At 33.1% G+C, this 26,671-nt stretch overlaps 2 protein-coding genes and 1 pseudogene across 2 annotated transcripts; 1 reads left to right on the top strand and 2 right to left on the bottom strand.

Annotated features, from left to right (window-relative positions):
• Positions 1-138: 138 nt before the first annotated feature.
• On the top strand, positions 139-12,051 carry LOC116779683 (carboxy-terminal domain RNA polymerase II polypeptide A small phosphatase 1). Its single transcript, XM_032674081.2, has 5 exons — positions 139-439; positions 736-1,049; positions 5,530-5,711; positions 7,173-7,326; positions 7,572-12,051. Exons 1-5 carry the CDS (start codon positions 367-369, stop codon positions 7,722-7,724), a joined length of 876 nt encoding a protein of 291 aa, XP_032529972.1. The 5' UTR covers positions 139-366; the 3' UTR covers positions 7,725-12,051.
• LOC116779345 (alsin) lies at positions 12,050-22,861 on the bottom strand. The gene is given in 13 exon segments (XM_061523420.1): positions 12,050-14,638; positions 14,954-15,117; positions 15,422-15,603; positions 16,095-16,271; positions 16,983-17,236; positions 17,422-17,749; positions 17,830-18,044; positions 18,113-18,444; positions 18,517-20,817; positions 20,820-21,122; positions 22,414-22,574; positions 22,654-22,678; positions 22,741-22,861. Coding segments are annotated over 13 exon segments (4,611 nt in total). The 3' UTR covers positions 12,050-14,590.
• A 68-nt stretch (positions 22,862-22,929) lies between these two features.
• Positions 22,930-26,583, bottom strand: LOC133319357 (alsin-like; annotated as a pseudogene).
• Between the last annotated feature and the right edge of the window lie 88 nt (positions 26,584-26,671).

Here is a 26,671-nt window from a genome sequence, read left to right as displayed (position 1 = left end):
TTCGACCGAAATACGATCGATTACCTTTAATTTTCATATCTGAAAAATAACATTAACTGAACTGAATATATTATTACGACACTTTTCTTGTTACATTTGTTAACCTAGCAACATTCAAACGTAAAAGGTTGTTGACAATTTCAGTAACTTAAAGAATGTATATATCAATTTCTTCTTCTTCCTTAGTATGATAGAGAGAGATAAAGTGTGTGTTATTGTAATGTTGGCGGCGCTTCTAGTTGGTATTTGCCCAGAGCCAGCCTGCCATTTTGTGAAATAAAAGGAAGATAAAAAATAGTTTTATGGTGTTAAAATTTTTCAATAACGTCATTGCCATTTCTACCAAGGCCCAAAACAAATGTTTAAATGGACGCATCGTCCATTATAACTCAAGTGTCACGGGATGACGAACAATTAAACAACTATGGATCTGAAAGAGGTAAAACTAAACCCAGCTACACCTGTTACCCACTGCCATGAAATTAGAGCGTGTAGTGTTACCTTTCAACGAAACGTATAAGTGTACCACTAATGGTTCTAATGTAAGAAAATTGTGGTCGGTATATACTCGTATTATTTTTATTGTGAGAACAACGCTGAAGTAAACATTTCAAACGTGTGGCAGCGATATCATTCTCACAAGCAACCTTGAGAATTTGTCTTTAACGGCACACCCAGAGTGCGAATGAACTTCCTTGAGTGCGGTGTCAAGTTTGGCCGAATTGTTTGTTATAGGGTCTTCGCCTGGCGGACAGCAAAATAACGAGGATGGAACGCCAGTTTCTGGCTCCACTCCATTGGGGAGCAAGAAGTCAAGTGGCGGTGGAGGTTTCCTACGATCTTTACTGTGTTGTTGGCGTGGGGGCCGCGGAAAAGGGCCCCCCGGTGGAAATGGCACCAACAGTATCGATGGCAGAGCGTCACCCCCCCTTCTTGTTATGTCAGATCATGCACCACGACCTTTATTACCACCAGTGAGACATCAGGATATGCACAAAAAATGTATGGTCATAGATCTCGACGAAACCTTAGTACACAGCTCTTTCAAGGTAAGGTTTGTTTGTTTTTATTTTTTTATAATCTGTGCTATTTATGTAATTTAAAGTCCAGGAGCCTGTTTACATTTTGAGTTTAATTTGGTTATCATTGTGTAATAATAAGATATCGAGATTATTATGAGATCAGTCATCATAAAACATAAACACTATATCATAATATAGATTTGGTTTTGTTTTCAATTAGAATTGTGTCCGTAATTATAGTTAGTTATACCTTTCTTGCCGACATTCATACAAGAAAATTATTTAGATGATGAAAATATCTATCTATCCATCTTATTAAGAATTGGTCATAGCATGGACATTTTTCTAAGGTTTATGATTTAGTTGTTGTTATCTTGCAATACAAAATTTTAATTCATATATATTTTTATTATTTTTTTTCATTTAATCAATTATAATAGCTTCTCAATTTTCTTAATAAAGACAGGTGTCAGTGTTATTGTAGAAATAACTATACTTGAGATATTTGAAATAAGTTATCTATAGAACAAATAATTATTTTTATTTATAATTTTAACACTAACAAAAAATTGTATTATTAAAAATTTTTAATTAAAGTTAATTTATCCTCTCGGAATTGATTATATTTATCCTCGATCTTGTCTATTCTTAACAATGGATACCGTAAATTAATAATAGAATCGGGTATACTGTAGTACATGTAATGAATCCCATAGTCATTCAAAATTATCTACTTTTATTGGAGCGGTATTAAAAAAAAATATGACTTTAAATATATTAGCAAAAAAGGGAATGATTTTGATAATTGCATTATTTATTTATATAAACATCTATATTTAAAATTTATATAATTAGTTGCACTTTAGCCATACCAAATGAAAAACATGTTTCATGATATATGTTCATTAAGCACAGTGGGTAATTAATTAAAACAAATGACTTCTGGTTGAATGAATATTTTATATGAAATAATTAAAAAATTAGATATTTTAAGTAATTAAATTATTAACATGTGATTTTGTTACATTTATTGTTAGTTGAATTATAAAATTTAAACGATTCATTGACATTTTTTAATGTCCAATACAACATAATTGTGGAAATAGAACATATTGTAATTTATAGGGAATTAGGATGTCTTTTAAATGTCATACTAAATACAATAATAAAGTGTTGTATGACTATTATTATTTATTTCTATAATTTAACATATAATTTTTTCTATAAATTATTTATGCGACATTAACTCACCAATATGAGTTTATGATGTGAAATTTATTCCAGCTTACATTTTTTTTTTAAATATAGATTTATAAGTTGTCCAGTAATAAATATTTAAAATATAATTCCACTTAAATAATAACACATAATTATTATAGATTATATATTATAAAAATATGCATGAGGTCACTAGTAGACTATACAATTATATACATTGGCTGAGTGTTAATTTATATTGTAATATTTGGATGTTAGGAATTCTCTGTTATATGAAATAATTTTTTTGTATATATATCAATCTCATATTTACATTTAGATCTGGCTAATATTTTGGATTTCTAATAAGAATGTTTCATCTGACAAGAATTTAAAAAAATATATATGATTTTCAGATGTACCTAGCATATTATATTATTGTACATTGAACCTGATGTTGAGAATTCAGCAACCATAACAGTTGCTGAAAGTTAAATTCCATAGGAGTTTAAGTATTGATATGCTATAAGTTTCTTCTTAATAGGTAAAGAAGCCTATTATTCTGTATGAGCCTGTTAAAAGTCTATTATAAGTTTTTAACGGTCGTAATATCCAGAAAAAAAAAACAACAAGGCGATTTCTTACGAAAATTAATTGTATATAATGAAGAAAGAATGACAAAACAATTCACAGTTGTTTAATTGAAAAGAATGAATGGACTGTAACTTGATACATCTGTATGTGGTAAATATTTGTTATCGAATACATTCAAACAATTTATTCCTTGTCATTCATTTGTTTTTTTTTTTTAACCATAGCTATGAAGGAAGACGAAGACGATTCTGTCATAGCTTTCACTCTTTTGACGTTATCTAATATCCAAATAAGTCTGCGTTGACTCATTCGTACGGGAGCCTAGTTTCTTAGTAACTAGCTAATTGATCTTGCTGAACTTGCTACGGTATATAGAAATTAAAATAACTTTAATGTTTTAAGTGGCCCAAAAAATGTATTGAAGTTGAAAATAGCTCTGAATTTTACTTTTTTCATGTTCCAATTTAGTGCTTAGATGACATAAACTAAGTTATTATGGAAAATTTTAAATATGTTTATAAAACTGCATATAAAATATATAAGAAAATGTTAACGCACTTAAATTATAATATTACTCAATTTTTTTTTTATTTTGTATTTTATTATTTTGGTGTTAAATCATTCAAGATTTAAGCATGTTAAGTATCGAATTCGATTTGGCGTGCCCACCTAAAATAAATCTTAAATAGGTACATTTTTTTAAATATATTGTGAAAATATTTTTATTTTTTATTTTTCATATTTTAAAGTCTCGTAAATAGAATATAATTTTAGCTCGGAAGTTGAAGGAACTCTGTGGACTGTTTCACAACGATACATACGCACTCGTTTTGAGTGATAACGTTTTTTTTTTTTGCATATAAAAAAGGTTTTTATTATATTTGTATAATTTGTATAGAAAATTTACTAAATTTCTTAATCGATAATTCATCCCAGGATGTATCAGGTCGTTGCCTTACTAAAGGGATATAAATTTCTGTCACAGTAACTATTGTTTTACTTTCAAACGGATCTCTACGTGTTTGGAATTAATATTCTATTATATAAATAAAAAGAGAATAAAACTGGCAATTGTCAATAAAACCGTGCTTTTAACTCACTTAGAACATTTATTCATAATTCTAAAGGTCTTTATAATTGAATAAGTTTAATAAGATCTTTTAAACTACTTTAATATGACGAGGGAATATATTTTTTATTTAGATCAATAAAGTTTATGATTTAATTACATCAATTATGTGTTGTCGCGTTTGTGTTGTTATTTGCACGTCGGATTCTTATAGTTTAACAGTGTGTCAGTCGATTATAATGCGCATTAATTAGCTTCATTGTGTTTTCATAACGCTGCCATGGTTTTTGATGATATTCATAGAAAAATATTAATTCTCAAACGTGTGATATATATATACATCCGATTAAAATTGAGATGATATTTTTTTGTGAACTTACTAACTGATAATTATTGTTGTAATTGCAAAAACTCTAAATATTCATCACTAGTTATTCGTCCAGTCTTTACTAGACTTTTCAAAGTGAATTGGATATTAGAATGCTAATCATATGGCAACACTAGGCGGAGGGTTGGCGTTAGTATCAAGGGACATCTGTCATCGTTGTTAAATAGCTATGTAATTTCGCGCGCAAATTTTCATAATACGATGATATGAATTAATATGGCGTAAAGTTTGCCGCTTTATGCTTATAACGTTTCATTATGTTTACGTTCTTCTAGAAGCATTGTTATTCAACTCATGTTTTGGTTCATTCCACTAATAATTAAACAGGGTCTATAAATTTAAGCTCCCACGGGGATTGGCCTTTTTTAAATAAGTGTATTATTTTAAAAAATAACTTAAAAACTGCTCGATAATGTCGAACCTTATTTTATAAATGCAGTGATGTATATTCTATCGTTTGTTCGATCGAAATTGAAGGTTGGAACTATGTATATATTTCGTCTCTTTAAATGTAAATAAAGTAAATAGTGTTCCCAGTTTTTTTAATATACTTCTTGACACTATTATTGTGTTAGAATCTGTGAACGAATATCTTACAACATAAAATTCTATAGACTTTTTAAATACTGAATTTGACTGATTAATATGATGTTGCAGATAACTTTTATGTCCGCTGGTAAGAATGTCAATAAAGAAATCAAATAATGATAAGAGCTTTATCAATATATTTCATATTCTTGTGATCAAATCAACTGTTTTGAATTTGACAAATTACTTGTCACTTTATATTAATTTGTTATGGCGAACTAATTTACATTTTTAATGTGTGTGTGAATGTACATGTGTGTGTGTCTGTGTGTGTTTGTGCTTGCATGCGTGCGTGTGTGTGTTTTAATGTATGTGTTTTATATTTATTAAATCTTACATGGACGGGAAATACGTGGATAACATTGAAAACGACCAATGATAAACTGGCATGAAATAAAACTTGCGAATCTATGCTAAAAATTATGTACACAGTGTATATAAAATAATAATAATAATTTACTGCTCGCTAAAGAAAATATCTGGAATATATGAGACGGGTCGAAATTATTGGTGCATTAAATTTCTAATATCTGCTTTATATATCTGCTATGTTAATGAGTAAAAGTTGGATTAATATAAAAGTGACATTTACATTATAGATAGGAAAAATAGTCGGTCTGTGAGGTGTGAGGGATGATGAATGATGAACTGATAGTTTGGTATGTTGGCAGCCGATCAACAACGCTGATTTCGTGGTACCAGTGGAGATAGATGGTGCCGTCCACCAGGTGTATGTCCTGAAGAGGCCGCACGTGGACGAATTCCTAAGAAGATGCGGTGAACTATACGAGTGCGTGCTCTTCACCGCCTCCCTGGCGAAGTACGCGGATCCGGTCGCTGACTTATTAGACAGGTGAGATCAATTAAAATGGTTGTTAACAAATAATATCTCCATTTACCAAGTTTGATTTGTTATAAACCATAATGAGATCTAAGATTTTCGCGAGTATTCATTTAAATGAAACTAGTATTATTCGGATTTACTACGCGGATTTTATTATTTAAAAAACTACATAATCCCGACGTTTCGGTTACTTTGCAGCAACCGTGATCACGGGCAGACGAGGTGTCTGTTTGTTATAAACCAGTTTTAATACGTTATTAATGGAAAATTTTAATACTACAATAAAATGAGTGAATGAAGTCAGATTTTATTTAAGTTTTTTATCTAGACATATCATACTTATATGTCCGTTGGATATATTTTTTATTGATGAACATTTATTTGCTAAATTCAATTTAAATCTTAATTTGTTATGTAATAATATTTATATATTATTTAATCGAAAAATACACATAGTGATGTTAAGAGGTCAACGTCTTTTGGTCGTATAAGTGTAAGTTGTAACAAAACAATGGTATCAGTATAATATAAAAGCAAAAGGTCTAGTGAAAGGCGCTAAGTACGTTTTGTTCGTACGTTTATCATAAGTACGTCGGCTTGAAGGACTATGATGGATGCTTCAATAACACTTCTTTTGTTGTTTAAAAATCATAATAACGGATACTATTGTAATTTTTTTAAATATTATTTGGTGTTGCCCACGTAAGATTTTTTTAAGACCTAAGTTTAATATTGCCAGATATCTTATGTTATGTACAATAAATTATTACTATTTGTAGTTACTTTGTACCAAAAAGTATTGAATGAACTGGTAAAAGGCAACTTTTATATTTCTCGTTGAAAAATACAGATAGAGGTGTGTCGAAGTATTTTAAATTCAATTTTCATATTTTTTTTACAAAATCGTGGTATGAGTTTAAGAGTGTGCATCACATTAATTCGATAACCCGAATTTTATAATTACTGTTTAATTTATACAATTAATACTTTACTTTCATTTAATAATTTTTTTTAAGATACAATAAAAAAAAATTCATTTAATCATGAAAATTTTCACATGTTTGGGTTGAGGTGTTAGATGGTATATCACACTCACATACATATGTGTAATATATCGTAAAAAAATATTTCTTTATTTTATTTATTAAATAGTTTTGAGACAGACTATGCTGAGAAATCTATTTTGTACTGAACGACTGAGTGTTTTGTATCTACGAGGTACATGTAAGAGGATATTTATTGTACATAAATTTACATATTAATATAAGTCGCATCGGTTCTAAGGAATAAATAATTATTTCACAATGTCAAAGTATACATACCAGTTAGGAAGACTTTAGATTGTATAACAAATAAATTCGTATTATTATAAATAAAATAAAAAAAACTCACCATGCACATTTGTCAACACTGGAACATTTAAGAACATTTGGGAACATTTAATATGATAATTTGTGAACATGATTATAGATGGGGCGTGTTCCGCGCTCGTCTGTTCCGGGACAGCTGTGTGTTCCACCGCGGGAACTACGTCAAGGATCTGAACAGCCTGGGGCGGGATCTGCGACGGGTCGTCATAGTCGACAACTCACCAGCATCATACATCTTCCACCCTGATAACGCTGTGAGACGCTATACTACTTGTATATATATATGTTTTTGGAACTTTTTCTTTGTTTGGGTCCAGTGAGAGACATTGAAACTATAGAAGTTTTGTCAGAGGAGTATTGCTTTATTATAGTAAAATGTAAACATACAAGGTTTTTAAAAGATTATGAAAGCACTTTTCAAAATGCAAATAGAACGTGAGACATGTATATTAATTTGTTTGTTACGTTTAATGAAGTCTGTATGTAACGATTTTTGCAGGTGCCGGTCGCTTCGTGGTTCGACGACATGACGGACTCCGAGCTCCTGGACCTGATACCGTTTTTCGAGAAACTGAGCAAGGTGGACAGTGTGTACACAGTGTTGCGCAACTCTAACCACCCCTACAACCCGGCACAGAGCTCGCCGACATAGCGCCCGCGACACAGCACGTGCTCGATGCCGCCAGTGCTCGACGCGCGCGAGCACTTGCTTCAAGCCCGCGAGCACGTGCTCCAGTTTCGAACGCAGCCGCAGCACGCGCATGCGCTCGCCGTCCTCGGGACGATCATCAAGAAAGGAGCTAACTTCGTCTTAAGTGCCAATTTTGCCTTCTGGTTAGTAAGGACGTTATTTGTACCTATTTTACATATTAGGTATCTGTTAGTACGTAAGTCCGTATAATGTGTCTGTGGTCGTTCTATCCTACGATGTTTAGCTTCCGCATCTATTTCTATTCTATTCCTCCGATAGTATCGATTTTAAATGTGTTTTTTTTCGTCTTTTTTATCGAATCGAAATCGATTTCAACGTTTTTATATCGTGCTTGGGATCAAATATGACTAAGTTAGTGTTACCCGTCTCGAGTGATGCCGCCGTAATGGGAATTGTTTCGAGCTGTTCGCTTTATATAAATACGGAGACTCCTGCAATCACGAATTTCTCTAACCGGCTGTTATATACACGTGGAACTGATGTAGCCGCCGTGAATGTATATATATTCTTTATCATACTTATAAGACGACATATATCCTCGGCTATAGTGTACATATAACGAAAAAGTAAGCGGCGGAATAACTATTAAGTACCCCTGCAACGAATTTGCATGGCGACACTGAACGCAGTTTACAGTTTTAACATGGTGTGTGGAGTGGGATTCACGTTAGGGGCATGATATGTTTACTACGTGTGTTTAGTTTCATGATGCAAACTAATACTAAGGGTAGAAGTGTATCGTATCGCACTATGAATCAATCAATGGAGCACAAATTGAATTCTGGCTATATTGATATAGATTTGTTTGTTGTTTTTTTTTTTTAATTATTATATGACAATTTCTAAACGTATGTAACATTAGCTTTATATAAAGGTTTGTGCACATAAGCGTTGATGTGATCGGTTTATCATAATGACTAGTGTGTACATACCATTATTTTGCGAATTATATAATATTCTATCGTATAACATGTATATGAATTGCCTTAAAGACAATAATGTCAATGGGTCAGTGTCATACGAGTTTTAAATTTACTTAGAGCAGTTTGATACGATGAATTAAATCAATGGTATAATATAATATTTGTAATCTATATTTTTTTATTAAAGAAATCATGTACGGGATGATGTTTTTAATCCTATATCAAGCGGGTCGTGTTTAAAAAGTACAATTTTTATATATATATATATATATATGATTAACACTGATAATTTATTCGATCAAAATCAGAGCATGCTGTATAAATATTTTTTTTTCGATAATATTTTGAACCGCCCGCAAGATGTCGACTTATATGACTTAATGAATTTAATATATATATATGTATAGTAATATATATTTTTATATATACATCGTGTTCAGAATTCATGTCAGTATTGCAGCACAATGATTTTAATGTCTCAGTATTAATTAGAAAATGTATATATCTTAATGACATTTTTTTTTATTATAATAATTATACAAAGTTTGGATGTTACTAAACGTAATGAAACTACGCGCGAGGCTTCACTGAGTTTACTATTATTTTTGTTACTAATGTAATATCTCCTTATAATATTGCAACTTGGTAACAAAATATCGAGTAAGGACTCAGATATAATTGAACATTTTATTGCTAAAATTAAGATTTTAAATTTTTAAAATCATTCGAATTGCATCCTAATATTTAAAGGAAGAAATCAATATTTAAATTTATTTTTTTACTGTAATATTTACTGAATCGTATAGCAGCCTTGTGTGTAGTGTATGAAACGGAATTCAAAATTAAATCTTTAAAATAGTTTTCGACTAATTAGGATGAAATAATGGTGCTTTCAGTATTAGTTGTTTAAGCAGACGATTACTGAACAACTGCACTCGTGACGCACATTCTGATGTAGTAATTTTTTATATCGGCGACTATACATGGTGTATAAATGTATTGAAATTTTTTTAATTTTTTTTTGGCGCTCGACGTCTTATTATCTTATTGCTTAGCGAAAAATATTCTTCCTTATTAATACGACCACATATTGTTCTGGTAATGTAAATAAGATTTTTTTTTTTGTTTTATTATTAACTTAATATATATGTAATAATGTTAATTTTGAAGCAATCCTCTGCTATGGACATTTGTTATTTAGTCATCAGTATGTATATAAAAGTGCATGTTTTAAGTGATTATACATAATTTTTAGTATGTAAAAACTATTGCTCGGATGCCCTTATTAATTTCGAGGGTCGTTGACCTCAGCCAGATGTTTTTGGTCAGATGTCAAGCGATCATAACATAGCAAATGTTTTTTGATTGAACCAACCGTCCCTTTCATATCGTTTTTTATATATCGAAAAGAGTTTTATCACAACCATCATATACTTTTGCGTTTTATTATATAATAATATTTCACTTTTTTTTTTAATAAATAAAATATATAATATATTGTTTGACATTTGTAAAGAATAGTTTTGAAATGAAACGCAGTAGTCTGTATGTGGGTTTTTTTTTCTGGTCGTGTGTAATAGAAGTTTTGTTTTCTTCCGATACCACGTAGAGCATTTATTTCTTAAGAATTAACATAGTTCTAGGATGTCATAGTAATATATATGTTGATTTCTATAGTTTTTAAGATGTCTGTTGTTCAAATGTACATTAAACGAACGAATACAAAACAATGTTCCCCGTGAAAATTTTATAAGAAGAAAAATTATAAAAAAAAATAATAATAATAAATTAATTAATAATAATAATAATCACAGAATCGTCCATGTTGTTTAGAAATTAAATATTTGTTAATTATTTCGATTTATATAGAAGATTAATGCATGCAATAAAATCTATTGATATTTTTTTTTTGTCATAAAAGTATTTTTTTTTAAGATGTGAATTCATTGTTATTTAATTAATTGACGAATGTTTTTTTTTATCGTATTTTAATGTTAGCGTAAGTTATGTGTAATAGTGATTTTTAACGCAATAACTGTGTGTTTTGTAATCTTACTAACTTAGTACGGATGTCCTAATAGTTTGCACAGAACTCGATATGTATAAGTGTACTGCATATAGCCATTATATATGAGAGAAACAATGTTACTCATTGTACAGTGCCCATAGTCACCCCTAGTTATTATATTTCTATTGCTTTTTACATGTTTCACTATGATGTGACAGCATTATTTTTTTATCCATGTAATTATATAATTTATTTTGATTAAATATTATATATTATGGTAAATTTTAATGATTTCTCTATCTACTAACTTTCACTGTTAAGTTGTCGTATGTATAAATGTAACAGTTAAGTCGAAGCTATAGCGCTTTTAAATTGATTTCTTAATAATTTTGCTGGACACGCTTTCAATTTGAACATCAATGTTATGGGCCTAATTTGTTTGTTACCTAGTTTTTTTTTTTCATAACATTGTCGAGTTCTGAAAAATCAAAAATAAAAGTACAAAATAGTATCAGTCAGGAACAAGGAATGTTTTTAATATAATTTTAGTATAAACTTAGTGTACCCTGTAACATTACTTTTGAAACAGTTTGCATGAGACACTCGTACCAACCGGCTACCCACCTACAATGATTATATATTCAATAGATAATATATTTACAGCATTCATAATATCAGGTATTTAATGTAGATTTTTTTATTATTATTATTATTATTTAGATCAAAATATGTCTTCAGATTTATATTTTTAAGCGAAATATTAGTAAATAAATAGTTTTCTAACTAACAATATATCGTTTTGGTAACAGGATTGTGTTATAATAGTTCCGTAATGCTTGACAAACGACAATATTTTCATTTTAGAGTCATTTAGGTAGTGGCAATACTATATTGAATTTGTTGTAAACAGGATTTGTCATTGTTGTAAGTTGACAATTATAGTTGTTGGTATGTAGATACATTGTGAAGCACTACCGGAGGGATTTGAAGTGGACTTTTTTTCATTTTATCTATGATCATATTTTTTTTATAGCTTGTAACATTAATAACTATGTATTATATCATTAACATTGTAGTGTTGCCATATTAAAATTACACAACAAATCCAAAAACAAAAAAAAAATATGATCATTTTATACCTATCAGAGATTAGGCATGTAAGAGACGATAATTATAATATTTATGTAATAGCAAGGGAATAGGTGACACGAGTAATGGGTAACATTTACCCGAGACGAAATTTATATAGTGGTGTACATTTTTGATATGATGTTGTACAAAAGAGACATTTGGTATGTTATTTTATAGGAATGAAATAAATAGCCTTAATAATAAACTGTGTCATTTTTATTCCTTTATTTTGATAGATAATTTAAAAACAAAAAACTTTTATATAAATCAATGTTTTATTCCAATTTAATATATATATATATATAATAAATTTACATGTTACAGATTACAATACACTATGCTTTATGATAATTCATGGAACCCCCATACTTTTCGCTCCCTGATAATGATATGTTGTGTACTTAACATTTATATAGTTATTCATATGGTTCAATATAAAAATAAAATAACATAATAGTTTATATAAACAATAATTTTTATTTTGTTTTAAACATTTGTACTTGTACTTTGGGTTTTATGAATATTCTAGTGTGGTGTTATAAGGTTATATAATAAAATTATTATACTATCATGAATTTAAAGCGACATTTATGCACATTATAATATTATTTTTTATACTATTTAATTAATATGCAAGCATGATATAAAACTTAATGATAATTAAAGCTATGCAAATAAATTATATTTTTATGTAATAAAAATTGCTAACTAGGGAATAAACAAAAGCTTCGCTCGCTGAACAATCATTAACACAACTTTCTCTTTGGCACAATTTTGCATCGAACAACAAAACCTTAAATAATATAAATACTAACAATTTTTAATACGGTGAATTCTATAAAGCATTTAGAATAATATAATACAAGGAGTTCGGCTCGTACCAAATGTAACCGACTAACGGGTAGGTGAGCAAAATGTGAATGAAAGTTAAAAATAAAAGAGACTTGGCTGCGTACTACTATTGGATAAAAGCTTTACAAGAAAAAAAACTTAAAGTATAGGGCCATCGAAATTGTTTTATTATAGCATTTACGGCTTTTTTAGTTCCGTTTTCTGTTACTGTTACCTAATATAAATATTTGCGTGACCTTTCAAAATGTCCACACGATTATTTGTTTTTAAGAAAAATATTACAAGGTAGTAGTAAACGCATCGTCGTAATTTTTTAAATGGACACAAGGATGAGTCTTATCGGAACTTGATATTAGTCCAGAAACCTTACACCGAGTTTGTAACGTCAAACAAAATACAGTTTTATATATTAATGACAAAATTGTAAACACTGCTTACTACAACTTTGCATCGTCACACTGTTTGCGAAGTATAGGAATAGGACCGGGGCCTTTTTTTTCGAATTGGCGATACATTCGACGGGCCCAGAGGATATGGCACCATAGATATGTATAAGAGTTGTACCAAATCAAAGAGTCAGACTCGTACTATACGAGACTATACGTCGAATTGTTACCTACACTACACAATGGAGGGGTTTCTCGTCTCGACCCATAAGAACCAGAGTCCCTCAGGGGTACGGCCTCTCCCCCGCTATACTCCATAATCATTATCTACATCCCTTGGCTTCCCAGCCCCACAAAGCTAGCACTAAACGCGGACATCGCAATCTATAACATCCACTGGGATCCGCTGTCCATGCACGGCCGACTCCAAGCCGCGGCCTCCGCCCTAAGCGTCTCATTTTGGAAATGGAGTATTGACCTAAACCCTGAGAAGAGCACGGCAGTGTTCTTTAAACGAGGTCGATGATGGATGTCCCCTGGGAGATCTAAATATTGGGTACTCCTATCCCTTAGCATAATGAAACCAATCACCTAGGTGTGACACTAGAAAAGGAAATGTCATCCTCGCAACACTAAAAAGAAACTCAGAAACCGACACTTTATTTTCGCGGTTTTGTCTATTCTCTTCTATGCAAGCGGAGTAAGATGTCACTTAAAAACGAGCTGACGTGATACAAACCCAGCATAAGACCCAGAATGTCATACGTTATCTGGCTGTATCTCTTCGCAATCCGAAACTCGTCGAGACACTCCAGAACCGCTTCAAGATCACGATAATATGCGTAACGTTGATCTCCACAGAGACTTTGACCTGCCCATAATTTCGCAACATTTAAAAGTACCCTCAATTCGGTACCTCGAAAGATCCACTACTCATTCTAATGTTTTGATGGCAGAAGCACTCTTTAACATGTTCTCATCGATCCGGACGACGACGTCACGATTAGAAATAGGAATATCACGCGGTATGATAGATGTAGCATGAAGCGAAGATTTAAAAATGAAAAACTGTTTACACTCCATATTAGTGTCACGATACAAAGTTGGCTTTCAGCATACTTCTCCGTATTTATTGGACGATATAAACCCGTAATATTTTTCCAGAAAATACAGACGCTCACACATACAGTAACCAATGGGCCTTTGTAGGCTCATCTGTAGTGGAATGAAAATGTATCTAAAAAGTTTTATAAAAATCTATTGATAAAAGAAAGCAAAAACTAACTTCCCAAAACGACTGTGTAATATAGTAATATAAACGCTAATGTCACTTGATCATATTGCTCTGGCTTATTGTTCCTTATACTATTTAAAGTTAATAACAGTAACTACGTATCAACATAGAAATTTGTTCCTTAAAATATATATTAAATTGATAACACGAACACGGCGATATCTACATTTGTATAATGTATCCTAAACGTTTAGTTCATTGTGAGATCGTAGTTAGGTGTTGATCGACATTTTCTCTTGTAGAATTTGGAAGTAGCATGCCTGGAAATTCACACCGGAAAATAAGTTACTTGACATGATCCGATAAACTTATTTTTAACACAGTTCGAGATATTTTGTCTGTCACAGATACTTTCATCACAAGCATAAAAAAATAGTCAGATATTTCTTTTGAAATTTTTATTTTTTTATACTGGAATGAAGGACAAATTCCTTTATTACGGTCGTAGAAAAAATATTTTTTTACTATGACAGTTTCATTTTAAACATAACCTTTTTAAACGGACCACAAAAGGAATAAAATATATCACTAATAACCTAACCTAACCTAACTAACCTTAAAAACATTAAACATACCTTTAGTGTAGTAAACATGAGTCCTAGTTCACCGCACTGAGTCCCGGGCTCCAGGAAGTCCTCCACGAAGTGTATCTCTGAACCAAGCTGAAGAATACGAGCTCTCACAACGACGAAGTGAAATACAGGGAACAGTTCGTCCATATTCCACAGATAATGTTGCCCTGAGTCGATACAGATAATATTAACGAACTTGTGTTTTAATAAAAAAAAAATATATATATTTTTTTAAGTTTAAATTCCAATATATTTAATAAAATTCCCTATTCTTATATGACAATAACAATTTTTGTGTTATTCATACATAGATGTGTGTAATTTGTATATGAATTTTATATTGTCATTTATTGAGAAAGAATAGTAATTTTTACACCATACAGGAAAATTAATAAAGGCAAGTAACAAACTTTTATTTAAAGAAAGGCTAATAATCATATTGTTTGTAACTTATTATGTTCTGACAAGTACCTAATTCGTGTTGCACCGCTGTTGTCATCTTTTGGAAAGTGCTTCGGATCACGAGGAGTTTCTCTATCGGAGAAAATGTGGTCTTCAATTGCTGGAGAGTTTCAACAGCCTCTTGAAATACTTCTTCCTTTGACGGCGAGAGCATTGGCGACGGCGAGTTACGATGGACGGTCCAGAACTTTCTGCAAGAAAATATAATGTTATGTGATTGATCTCTGATTGTAATCTTATTAGGTTGAATATTTATTTTAGGAAAATTTTAGAGACAAAATATTAAAGCAGTGTTTTTCATTAAACGACCCCTTTATCATCAAAAAAATATTTCGCCACCTTCCTACAGTCTGTTTTGCCCAAGTATTTCATGTCATGAGAAATGTTTTATCCATTCAACATTTTAACTTTTGTTATAATTAGGAAGAATAAATATTTCAGTAAGTAAAACCACTAATTTTAGCATTTAATAATGAATACTTAGTTATCCCTACTTCTCGCAAATCTCATGCAGACACTTTTCTACCCCTGACGACGCTACCGACACTTAGAAAACACTGCTTAAAAATTATAAAAAAATATATTCAATGGTCCTTTTAATACGTCTTCCGTCAATTCTTGTAGAATGCCTACAAGAATAGGCCGATATCAAGGCATGTTAGATAGCAGTGAGAGTTCATACTGATCTATCCCAAGGAAAGCCATCAGCGTGGTGTCCGGCTGCCTGTTCCACTTGAGCAGTCTTCGCCAATATAAATCGTCCTCTCTTTTGTTATGTAACGCGTATAACACGAACAGGGCAGGGTGAACTCTTGGCAACAGTACAGGCTGCAGTAAGGAATTGCTCGACACCACCTCCCTGAAGATAATTAGTATAGAAAATTACATGGGACTGCTAATAAGCACTATTTGTAGGGCGATTAGAAATTTCTTTGACTTGCCATATTGAGCCAATTGGCTATGAATGATAGTCTCCTATATGAGTAGGGAATTAAAATCACGAGTTGAGTTGAGGTCAGTAATAATGATTTTGTTTATTGTTTCAACTAATCTATTACTTTAAGACAAAAAAAAAATGTTTTAATTTTAATTAATCGCATTCGATACGAGGCTAACTGCTTTTCCTTGAAGTTCAGCCTCGGTTTATATTAAATTTGAACCAATTTTTTCTCTTTATTGACTATAAAATACACATATTTTATAGTATAATACTGTATTAGTAGTGATACGGTAATTAAGCCTAATAGAAAAACGAAAATAGCAAACGTGTGTGATAATTAGGGTCGTTAGTTTAATCAATAAATAAAAAAAAAAAACATAATTAAACGCGTCATGCAGATATTCTTTTATCTGATAAGATCATTTAAACCGAGACAACTGTTATATGCACTATAAGGCCAATACTATACAATGTATTTTCATATTACTAACATATTTTTTATAAAAATCATTTTACATGAATTTTTTACATATATTAACTGTTTATAAATGTCTAACAAGGGAAGGTAAAATTTGTTAGTTATATTTAATCTGTCACTCTAAGTATACAAAATTTTTTTTATATACTTACCCATCAATTGGATTACTGTTTTCGTGATGGCTTCCATCGGAGGTGTCTGGCAACACCACAACAGTTCCTTCGTATGGTAAAGCGGGGAAAAGGAGTGTCACCACTTGGTACAGTCTTGACGTGATGCTTTTAAGCTCTTTGACAGCATGACTTAGTAAGAGCGGATGAACTCTCACACCGCCATACGTGGTATTGAAGGCATTTGTTACACTCAGTACTAATTGACCCAGCGGATGATGATTGGACTCGCAGGCCTGGGTTGGAAATCGTTTAATCTATCAGAATTATTTGGGTGGGTTTCCAACGAAGTAAATCTCATATAAACATACGATCATGTTATCTGCATGGTTTTTAATGATGAGGAATTTACATATTAGCTTGATCAAATTTTATTATGGTTCAATCTAGTACAAATTTATTTCTTAATGAAAATACTTACATTGTATAAATACTGCTTAAGTTCTGTGAAGTCGGTTAACGTTAGTGTCTTCTGGCCGAAAACTGGTATAACTTCCAGGCAGTCCACCGATTTCTCGACATCAGATCCGCTCGTCTTTTTTCCCGGTTTCGAATGTTTGTGAGAACTGGATATAGCGACGGCTACGTTTTGCCATATTTTGACGTTGTCTGGGACATTCGAGGATCCGTTTGCTAGATGATTACCGCTCGGTGTGAGAATCGCTTCTGACACACCCATGCTCTGATAGCATTGACGAAATAAAGCATTCCATTTCTGATTCGCAGCTACGCTTAATTTGCCGAACGACCTGGAACGCATGATCGCGGATAGAATACGACACGAGCACATCAATTTCAAATTAGACATTACTATGATAAGGAGCTTTACCCAGGCTTAGCGTTAGGAGGCAGAACTGGATTGGAGACGTTTAAATGCATTACAGCGTTGGATATTTTAACGCCTTCAGTCCAAGCACCGCTGAGAGAACCCTCCACTCGATCTCCACTAGAGAATGTGAGAACTCCCTTACCAGAGAAAATCCCAGCTGATCGAAATTCACCCTCGTAATGTGTACCATCCTCGAATACCATTACACCGTGACCCTATATAATAAGCCTATGAATAAATCGATTTCAAAATGCTATGAAATGACAAATGTCTATTAAGTTACCGTCAACACGTCCGCTGTAAAGAGACCCTCGTAATAAATTCCGTCCAACGTAACAATTAGACCGCATCCGTGTTTCTTGTTGTCACTCCAGTTGCCGAGATACTTTTCCCCTTTACCAATATCGTCCATAACTCCGTAGCCCTGCCTGACACCATTCACCCATTCTCCAGTATAAATAGTTGCGGTCGATGACGTGAAATCACCTTGTTTTTTGATACCATGTCCTTGAGGAAGACCATCTTTGAAATATCCTTCATACATATCACCTGTAGTGTACTTCAGGACACCGTAACCATTTTGAAGATTATCTTTCCACTGACCTTCGTATAAACCTGGAGAAAGAAGTTACGTTAATTATATGATTCTCTGGATTTCCTTTATTATATTTATCAATACTGACTTACCAACTCCAGGAATTTCCATTTTCCCATGTCCACATAAAGCGTTCAACTGTACTTGACCCACGTAAAATTTTCCATCTGGCCATTCGATTTTTCCATTGCCATGTATTTTCCCGTCAAGCCATCTCCCGTGATATTTAGCGTCTTTATAAAAAATATTCTTAGAAGAAAATGTATAACTAGCTGTTCTTATCGACGGAGGTTTGAAAGCAGATTCTTTATTTAAGACCGTTCGAATGGATGCATTCAGGCTATGTATCCATTCTGTTTTTTCTTGTTCAGATATCGTCGAAACGCATATAACCTCCTCTGGGGTTGTTAACTGTATGACGTTTTGCAATGAATCTGTGTTTGGCACAGCTTCAATCCATAGCGTTTCTAATGGATGGATGTTTGCTGTACTCCCGTTTACGTGAACGAACAAATCATTGAACAAAATGAACCAATGGCTGCTGAACCTGCCAGGATTAACAAGATTAAGGGGCCGGCTTTTTGAATCTCTTATGAGACGTCTTTCGGGTGTTCTATATTGATCTAAACTTTTTCCAAGGGTTTCCCAGAACAGCTTTGTACCTTCTGCTTCTTTTCGTTTCTTTTCTTGTTCTTCTATTAAACCGTCGAAGGAAGATATCACTTTATTGATTTTTTCCTCAATACTCGTTTTAGAATCATGTTTTTTTCTCTTCAATTTATGGCGTATCAAAGATTGAGCAATACATTTGTAAGAGCTTAATCTCGTTAATGGCTGAACAAAGGCTAACGCTACAACTACTTCTAATGTCTTCTTATTATATTTTTGTTTATTCGTTGGTAGCTGGTCACTAAATAAATTATAAATACTTGACGGCACATCCACAATATTATTTATGTGAGCGAAACCACCAATAACAATCAAATTGCTTACAGCTAAATAATACTTTTTATATAAAAAAATAAACTCTTCTAGATTTTTTATTAAAGAAATATCACATTCACTTATGTGCTTCTCAGCATATTGCCATGTTGATAGCACATTCAGTGCCGTTATATATAATATGTCACCGAATATATCACAAACAGTTTCGTACACGTTGGAATGTAATGTAATAGATTTGCTTTTCTTAAGGAAAGGCTTAACCAAAGAATGATATATCAATAACATCTCTTCTAAGTACCTTTGAGCAATTGACAAATTTTGAAACTCCGGACAAATAGACGATTCTTCTATAGAACAATAACTTATATTCCCAGAAGATAACACTCTCCAATGATAACACATGTTTTCAGTTTTATTCACATGACTTTTAGTTTCACTCAATTTAACTGTAGTCTCTTTAGATTTTTCATCCGCAACTTCACATTTTTCATTTAAATTGACAACATTTTCTGTGAAGCCATCTGTATGTTTACCTAAGTAATAAACATTTTCATTATGTGTGTAGGCAAGTGTGTGGTGATCGGTGGCTATCATGTCTCTTACGCGATCACTATCAGAATTTTCGGTAAACTGCTTAGGTCCACTCTTATCTTCCCTAGATTCTAAACTAACTTGTTGAAAGTGATTGTAACCCCATAAAAATAGCCGCCCGTCTAAAGTTAACGCCGCACAATGCCATTTACCACAGGACACCTTTTGTAAGCCAAAACCTGATAGGCTCATCACGATCATGGGTTTCACCCTTTTCATTGTATCACCTATACCCAATTGCCCATGAGTTATGTCACCCCAAGTCCATAATTCAGTTGCCAATATATTTTTACCTAATTTTGACATGTTTTTGATATTTTCAGTTTTTCTTGTTGCTTCAAATTCTTTTTCACTACTGATTGTGCTCGTTGAAAATTGAAGGTCTTCAAACTTGTTAGAGTTACAACTGTATAGAAGAGAACTTAGCTCCTCATTAAAATTTGGATTAGGAAGTTCCATTGTGTCGTTATTATCACTGCTTCCACTAACGTGTCTTGATAATGTTGCTACTTTATCACCAACAGTTTTAACACCTTCGTAAACAAAGTTTGTGAGATTGGACACATTTTCCTTAATTATTCTTGTTGGCTTCTCTGTATATTCAACAAGGTAATCCTCACCAGCCGACACCCAAGACAATTGCCTGCTTAAAAATTGTCTTGCAGCATCTGTATTTATGAATATATTATTGATTTTTTCTTCACTTGCATGAGGTTTGTGAGGATCTTCAGTTTGTACATCATCTTCTGTACTCTGAACTTCATTATCTTCTAAATTGTTACTCATATACTGTGCAGCATCACATTTTGCTACTTTTGACTCTTCTGATGATGGGCTGGAGTCTTCTGTAAAACTTGAGCATCTATGTGGACGTCTGTTTGAGGTGCAGTTGTGCTACTTGAATCTTCACTGGACTTGCTTATGTGAACTCCGAGTGGACATGTCTCTGACAATGATGGTACAGAAGCAGGGGAGGCAAGACCAATGATTGTTAGGCATTGTGAACAATTAGAAGCAAAAACCTCTTCATCATCATTTTCACTGTCAGTGTCACAATTACCTGATTGTTTCACATTTTTTCTTGCTATCACAGCTGCAAAGTTTTGGGTGAACTCTTGGCAACAGTACAGGCTGCAGTAAGGAATTGCTCGACACCACCTCCCTGAAGAAATTAGTATGGAAAATACATGGGACTGCTAATAAGCACTATTTGTAGGGCGATTAGAAATTTCTGTGACTTGCCTATTGAGCCAATGGCTATGAATGATAGTCTCCTATATGAGTGGGGAATTAAATCACGAGTGAGAGGTCAGTAATAATGATTTTGTTTATTGTTTCAACTAATCTATACTCAAGACAAAAAAAAGTTTTAATTTTAATAATCGATTCGATACGAGGCTAACTGCTTTTCCTTGAAGTTCAGCCTCGGTTATATTAAATTTGAACCAATTTATTCTCTTTATTGACTACAAAATACACATATTTTATAGTTATAATACTGTATTAGTAGTGATACGGTAATTAAGCCTAATAGAAAAACGAAAATAGCAAACGTGTGTGATATTAGGGTGTTAGTTTAATCAATAAATAAAAAAAAACATAATTAAACGCGTCATGCAGATATTCTTTTATCTGATAAGATCATTTAAACGAGACAACTGTTATATGCACTAGAAGACCAATACTACATACAATGTATTTTCATATTACTAACATATTTTTTATAAAAAATCATTTTACATGATTTTTTACATATATTAACTGTTTATAAAGTCTAACAAGGGAAGGTTAAAATAAGTTCGTTATATTAATCTCTGTCACTCTACGTATATAAATTTTTTTTATATACTTCCATCATTGGATTACTGTTTTCGTGACAGCTTCCATCGGAGGTGTCTGGCAACACCACGACAGTTCTTCGTATGTAAAGCGGGGAAAAGGAGTGTCACCACTTGGTACAGTCTTGACGTGATGCTTTTAAGCTCTTGACAGCATGACTTAGTAAGAGCGGATGAACTCACACAGCCATACGTGGTATTGAAGGCATTTGTTACACGCAGTACAAGTGACCCCAGCGGATGATGATTGGTCTCGCAGGCCTGGGTTGGAAATCGTTTAATCTATCAGATTATTTGGGTGGGTTTCTAACGAAGTAAATCTCATATAAACATACGATCATGTTCTCTGTGGTTTTTAAGATGAGGGAATTTACATATTAGCTTGATCAAACTTATTATGGTTCAATCTAGTACAAATTTATTCTTAATGAATTTTCATTTGAATGAACTTACATTGTATAAATACTGCTTAAGTTCTGTGAAGTCGGTTTAACGTTAGTGTCTTCTGGCCGAAAACTGGTATAATTCAGGCAGTCACCGATTTCTCGACATCAGATCCGCTCGTCTTTTTTCCCCGGTTTCGAATTTGTGAGAACTGGATATAGCGACGGCTACGTTTTGCCATATTTTGACGTTGTCCGGGACATTCGAGGATCCGTTTGCTAGATGATACCGCTCGGTGTGAGAATCGCTTCTGACACACCCATGCTCTGATAGCATTGACGAAAAAAGCATTCCATTTCTGATTCGCAGCTACGCTTAATTTGCCGAACGACCTGGAACGCATGATCGCGGATAAGATACGACACGAGCACATCAATTTCAAATTAGACATTACTATGATAATGAGCTTACCCAGGCTTAGCGTTAGGAGGCAGAACTGGATTGGAGACGTTTAAAGCATTACAGCGTTGGATATTTTAACGCCTTCAGTCCAAGCACCGCTGAGAGAACCCTCCACTCGATCTCCACTATAGAGAATGTGGAACTCCCTTACCAGAGAAAATCCCAGCTGATCGAAATTCACCCTCGAATGTGTACCATCCTCGAATCCATTACACATGACCCTATAATAAGCCATGAATAAATCGATTTCCAATTCTATGAAATGACAATGTCTATTAAGTTACGTCAACACGTCCCGTGTAAAGAGACCTCGTAATAAATTCCGTCCAACGTAACAATTAGACCGCATCCGTGTTTCTTGTTATCACTCCAGTTGCCGAGATATTTTCCCCTTTACCAATATCGTCCATAACTCCGTAGCCCTGCCGACACCATTCACCCATTCTCCAGTATAAATAGTTGCGGTCGATGACGTGAAATCACCTTGTTTTTGATACCATGTCCTTGAGGAAGACCATCTTTGAAATATCTTCATACATATCACCTGTAGTGTACTTCAGGACACCGTAACCATTTTGAAGATTATCTTTCCACTGACCTTCGTATAAACCTGGAGAAAGAAGTTACGTTAATTATATGGTTCTCTGGATTTTCTTTATTATATTTATCAATACTGACTTACCAACTCCAGGAATTTCCATTTTCCCATGTCCACATAAAGCGTTCAACTGTACCTGACCCACGTAAAATTTCCATCTGCCATTCGATTTTCCATTGCCATGTATTTTCCCGTCAAGCCATCTCCCGTGATATTTAGCGTCTTTATAAAAAATATTTTAGAAGAAAATGTATAACTAGCTGTTCTTATCGACGGAGGTTTGAAAGCAGATTCTTATTTAAGACCGTTCGAATGGATGCATTCAGGCTATGTATCCATTCTGTTTTTTCTTGTTCAGATATTGTCGAAACGCATATAACCTCCTCCGGGGTTGTTAATTGTATGACGTTTTGCAATGAGTCTGTGTTTGGTACAGCTTCAATCCATAGCGTTTCTAATGGATGGATGTTTGCTGTACTCCCGTTTACATGAATGAACAAATCATTGAACAAAATGAACCAATGGCTGCTGAACCTGCCAGGATTAACAAGATTAAGGGGCCGGCTTTTTGAATCTCTTATGAGACGTCTTTCGGGGTTTCTATATTGATCTAAACTTTTTCCAAGGGTTTCCCAGAACAGCTTTGTACCTTCTGCTTCTTTTCGTTTCTTTCTTGTTCTTCTATTAACACCGTCGAAGGAAGATATCCTTTATTGATTTTTTCCTCAATACTCGTTTAGAATCATGTTTTTTCTCTTCAATTTATGGCGTATCAAAGATTGAGCAATACATTGTAAGAGCTTAATCTCGTTAATGGCTGAACAAAGGCTAACGCTACAACTACTTCTAATGTCTTCTATTATATTTTGTTTATTCGTTGGTAGCTGGTCACTAAATAAATTATAAATACTTGACGGCACATCCACAATATTATTTATGTGAGCGAAACCACCAATAACAATCAAATTGCTTACGGCTAAATAATACTTTTTATATAAAAAAATAAACTCTTCTAGATTTTTTATTAAAGAAATATCACATTCACTTATGTGCTTCTCAGCATATTGCCATGTTGATAGCACATTCAGTGCCGTTATATATAATATGTCACCGAATATATCACAAACAGTTTCGTACACGTTGGAATGTAATGTAATAGATTTGCTTTTCTTAAGGAAAGGCTTAACCAAAGAATGATATATCAATAACATCTCTTCTAAGTACCTTTGAGCAATTGACAATTTTGAAACTCCGGACAAATAGACGATTCTTCTATAGACAATAACTTATATTCCCAGAAGATAACACTCTCCAATGATAACACTGTTTTCAGTTTTATTCACATGACTTTTAGTTTCACTCAATTTAACTGTAGTCTCTTTAGATTTTTCATCCACAACTTCACATTTTTCATTTAAATTGACAACATTTTCTGTGAAGCCATCTGTATGTTTACCTAAGTAATAAACATTTTCATTATGTGTGTAGGCAAGTGTGTGGTGATCGGTGGCTATCATGTCTCTTACGCGATCACTATCAGAATTTTCGGTAAACTGCTTAGGTCCACTCTTATCTTCCCTAGATTCTAAACTAACTTGTTGAAAGTGATTGTAACCCCATAAAAATAGCCGCCCGTCTAAAGTTAACGCCGCACAATGCCATTTACCACAGGACACCTTTTGTAAGCCAAAACCTGATAGGCTCATCACGATCATGGGTTTCACCCTTTTCATTGTATCACCTATACCCAATTGCCCATGAGTTATGTCGCCCCAAGTCCATAATTCAGTTGCCAATATATTTTTACCTAATTTTGACATGTTTTTGATATTTTCAGTTTTTCTTGTTGCTTCAAATTCTTTTTCACTACTGATTGTGCTCGTTGAAAATTGAAGGTCTTCAAACTTGTTAGAGTTACAACTGTATAGAAGAGAACTTAGCTCCTCATTAAAATTTGGATTAGGAAGTTCCATTGTGTCGTTATTATCACTGCTTCCACTAACATGTCTTGATAATGTTGCTACTTTATCACCAACAGTTTTAACACCTTCGTAAACAAAGTTTGTGAGATTGGACACATTTTCCTTAATTATTCTTGTTGGCTTCTCTGTATATTCAACAAGGTAATCCTCACCAGCCGACACCCAAGACAATTGTCTGCTTAAAAATTGTCTTGCAGCATCTGTATTTATGAATATATTATTGATTTTTTCTTCACTTGCATGAGGTTTGTGAGGATCTTCAGTTTGTACATCATCTTCTGTACTCTGAACTTCATTATCTTCTAAATTGTTACTCATATACTGTGCAGCATCACATTTTGCTACTTTTGACTCTTCTGATGATGGGCTGGAGTCTTCTGTAAAACTTTGAGCATCTATGTGGACGTCTGTTTGAGGTGCAGTTGTGCTACTTGAATCTTCACTGGACTTGCTTATGTGAACTCCGAGTGGACATGTCTCTGACAATGATGGTACAGAAGCAGGGGAGGCAAGACCAATGATTGTTTGGCATTGTGAACAATTAGAAGCAAAAACCTCTTCATCATCATTTTCACTGTCAGTGTCACAATTACCTGATTGTTTCACATTTTTTCTTGCTATCACAGCTGCAAAGTTTTGGCCGATTGAAGCACTGTATACTGTCCTGCCCTCAAAGAATGGAACTCGCTTTATAGTATTTGTATCTAAAGATATTTGAGGCATTGCACCTGAACCCCAAAGATGACCATCACAGCTAATAAAAAGCTGCCCAAAATCGCTTACTACTACGTTTCTGAACTTCACTTTACAACTTGCACTTTTAAAGCCATGGGGGCAACATTTAGAATCTTCTTTTACTATTATTTCCTCTTTACTTTTGAAGGTGGTATTTGTTTTATAGAGACGACCATGTACGTCAATAATATAAAGGATTTCATTGTGATAAGATATGTCTATAGCGGTAATACCGGAAATTTTCCTAAAATTTAATTCGTCATTTTGGACTTCACAGTAATAAAGGCCGTGATCGTTGCCAAGAACAATGAAATCAGTGCCCAATGAACAAAGCTTTACAATCTTTTCAGGTACCTGTTGCGAAGAGGGAAGATTCAAAGACGTCAATCCTCTCCAGAACTTATGTTGACTCATTTTAAAAACACTTTCACCCGTCGTCCCATAAAAACTAGGCGGATCATTATAATTCTAGGTCTTCACTTACTTCTTGTCATTTTACCGTCAATGTAATGGAAGCTTTTATTGTTTAATAGGTGCGCTTCCAGTAAAAATAATTATTTTATTTACAATCTATTAGTCTGGATGTAGTAGGTAAATATCTTGTATTGTAATGATTTATCTACTGAGTTGATGACATTGATAGGTTGACATTTGACAATTTGACAGTCGATTCCAATAAGATAGTACACTAACATATAGCCATAGTTAAAAA

Source organism: Danaus plexippus, chromosome 2 (assembly GCF_018135715.1).
Source record: "Danaus plexippus chromosome 2, MEX_DaPlex, whole genome shotgun sequence".
In the NCBI taxonomy this organism is placed as follows: domain Eukaryota; kingdom Metazoa; phylum Arthropoda; class Insecta; order Lepidoptera; family Nymphalidae; genus Danaus; species Danaus plexippus.
The sequence above is the reverse complement of the archived record's forward strand: the minus strand, read 5'-3'. Positions and strand labels throughout refer to the sequence as shown.

What these genes read in the sequence shown, in the direction of transcription:
- LOC116779683 (XM_032674081.2), top strand. Translation starts at nt 367, where the DNA reads ATGGACGCATCGTCCATTATAACTCAAGTGTCACGGGATGACGAACAA. An exon ending in GTCGCTGACTTATTAGACAG is followed by an intron (nt 5,712 to 7,172) that starts GTGAGATCAATT and finishes ACATGATTATAG; the next exon opens with ATGGGGCGTGTTCCGCGCTC. An exon ending in TCTTCCACCCTGATAACGCT is followed by an intron (nt 7,327 to 7,571) that starts GTGAGACGCTAT and finishes CGATTTTTGCAG; the next exon opens with GTGCCGGTCGCTTCGTGGTT.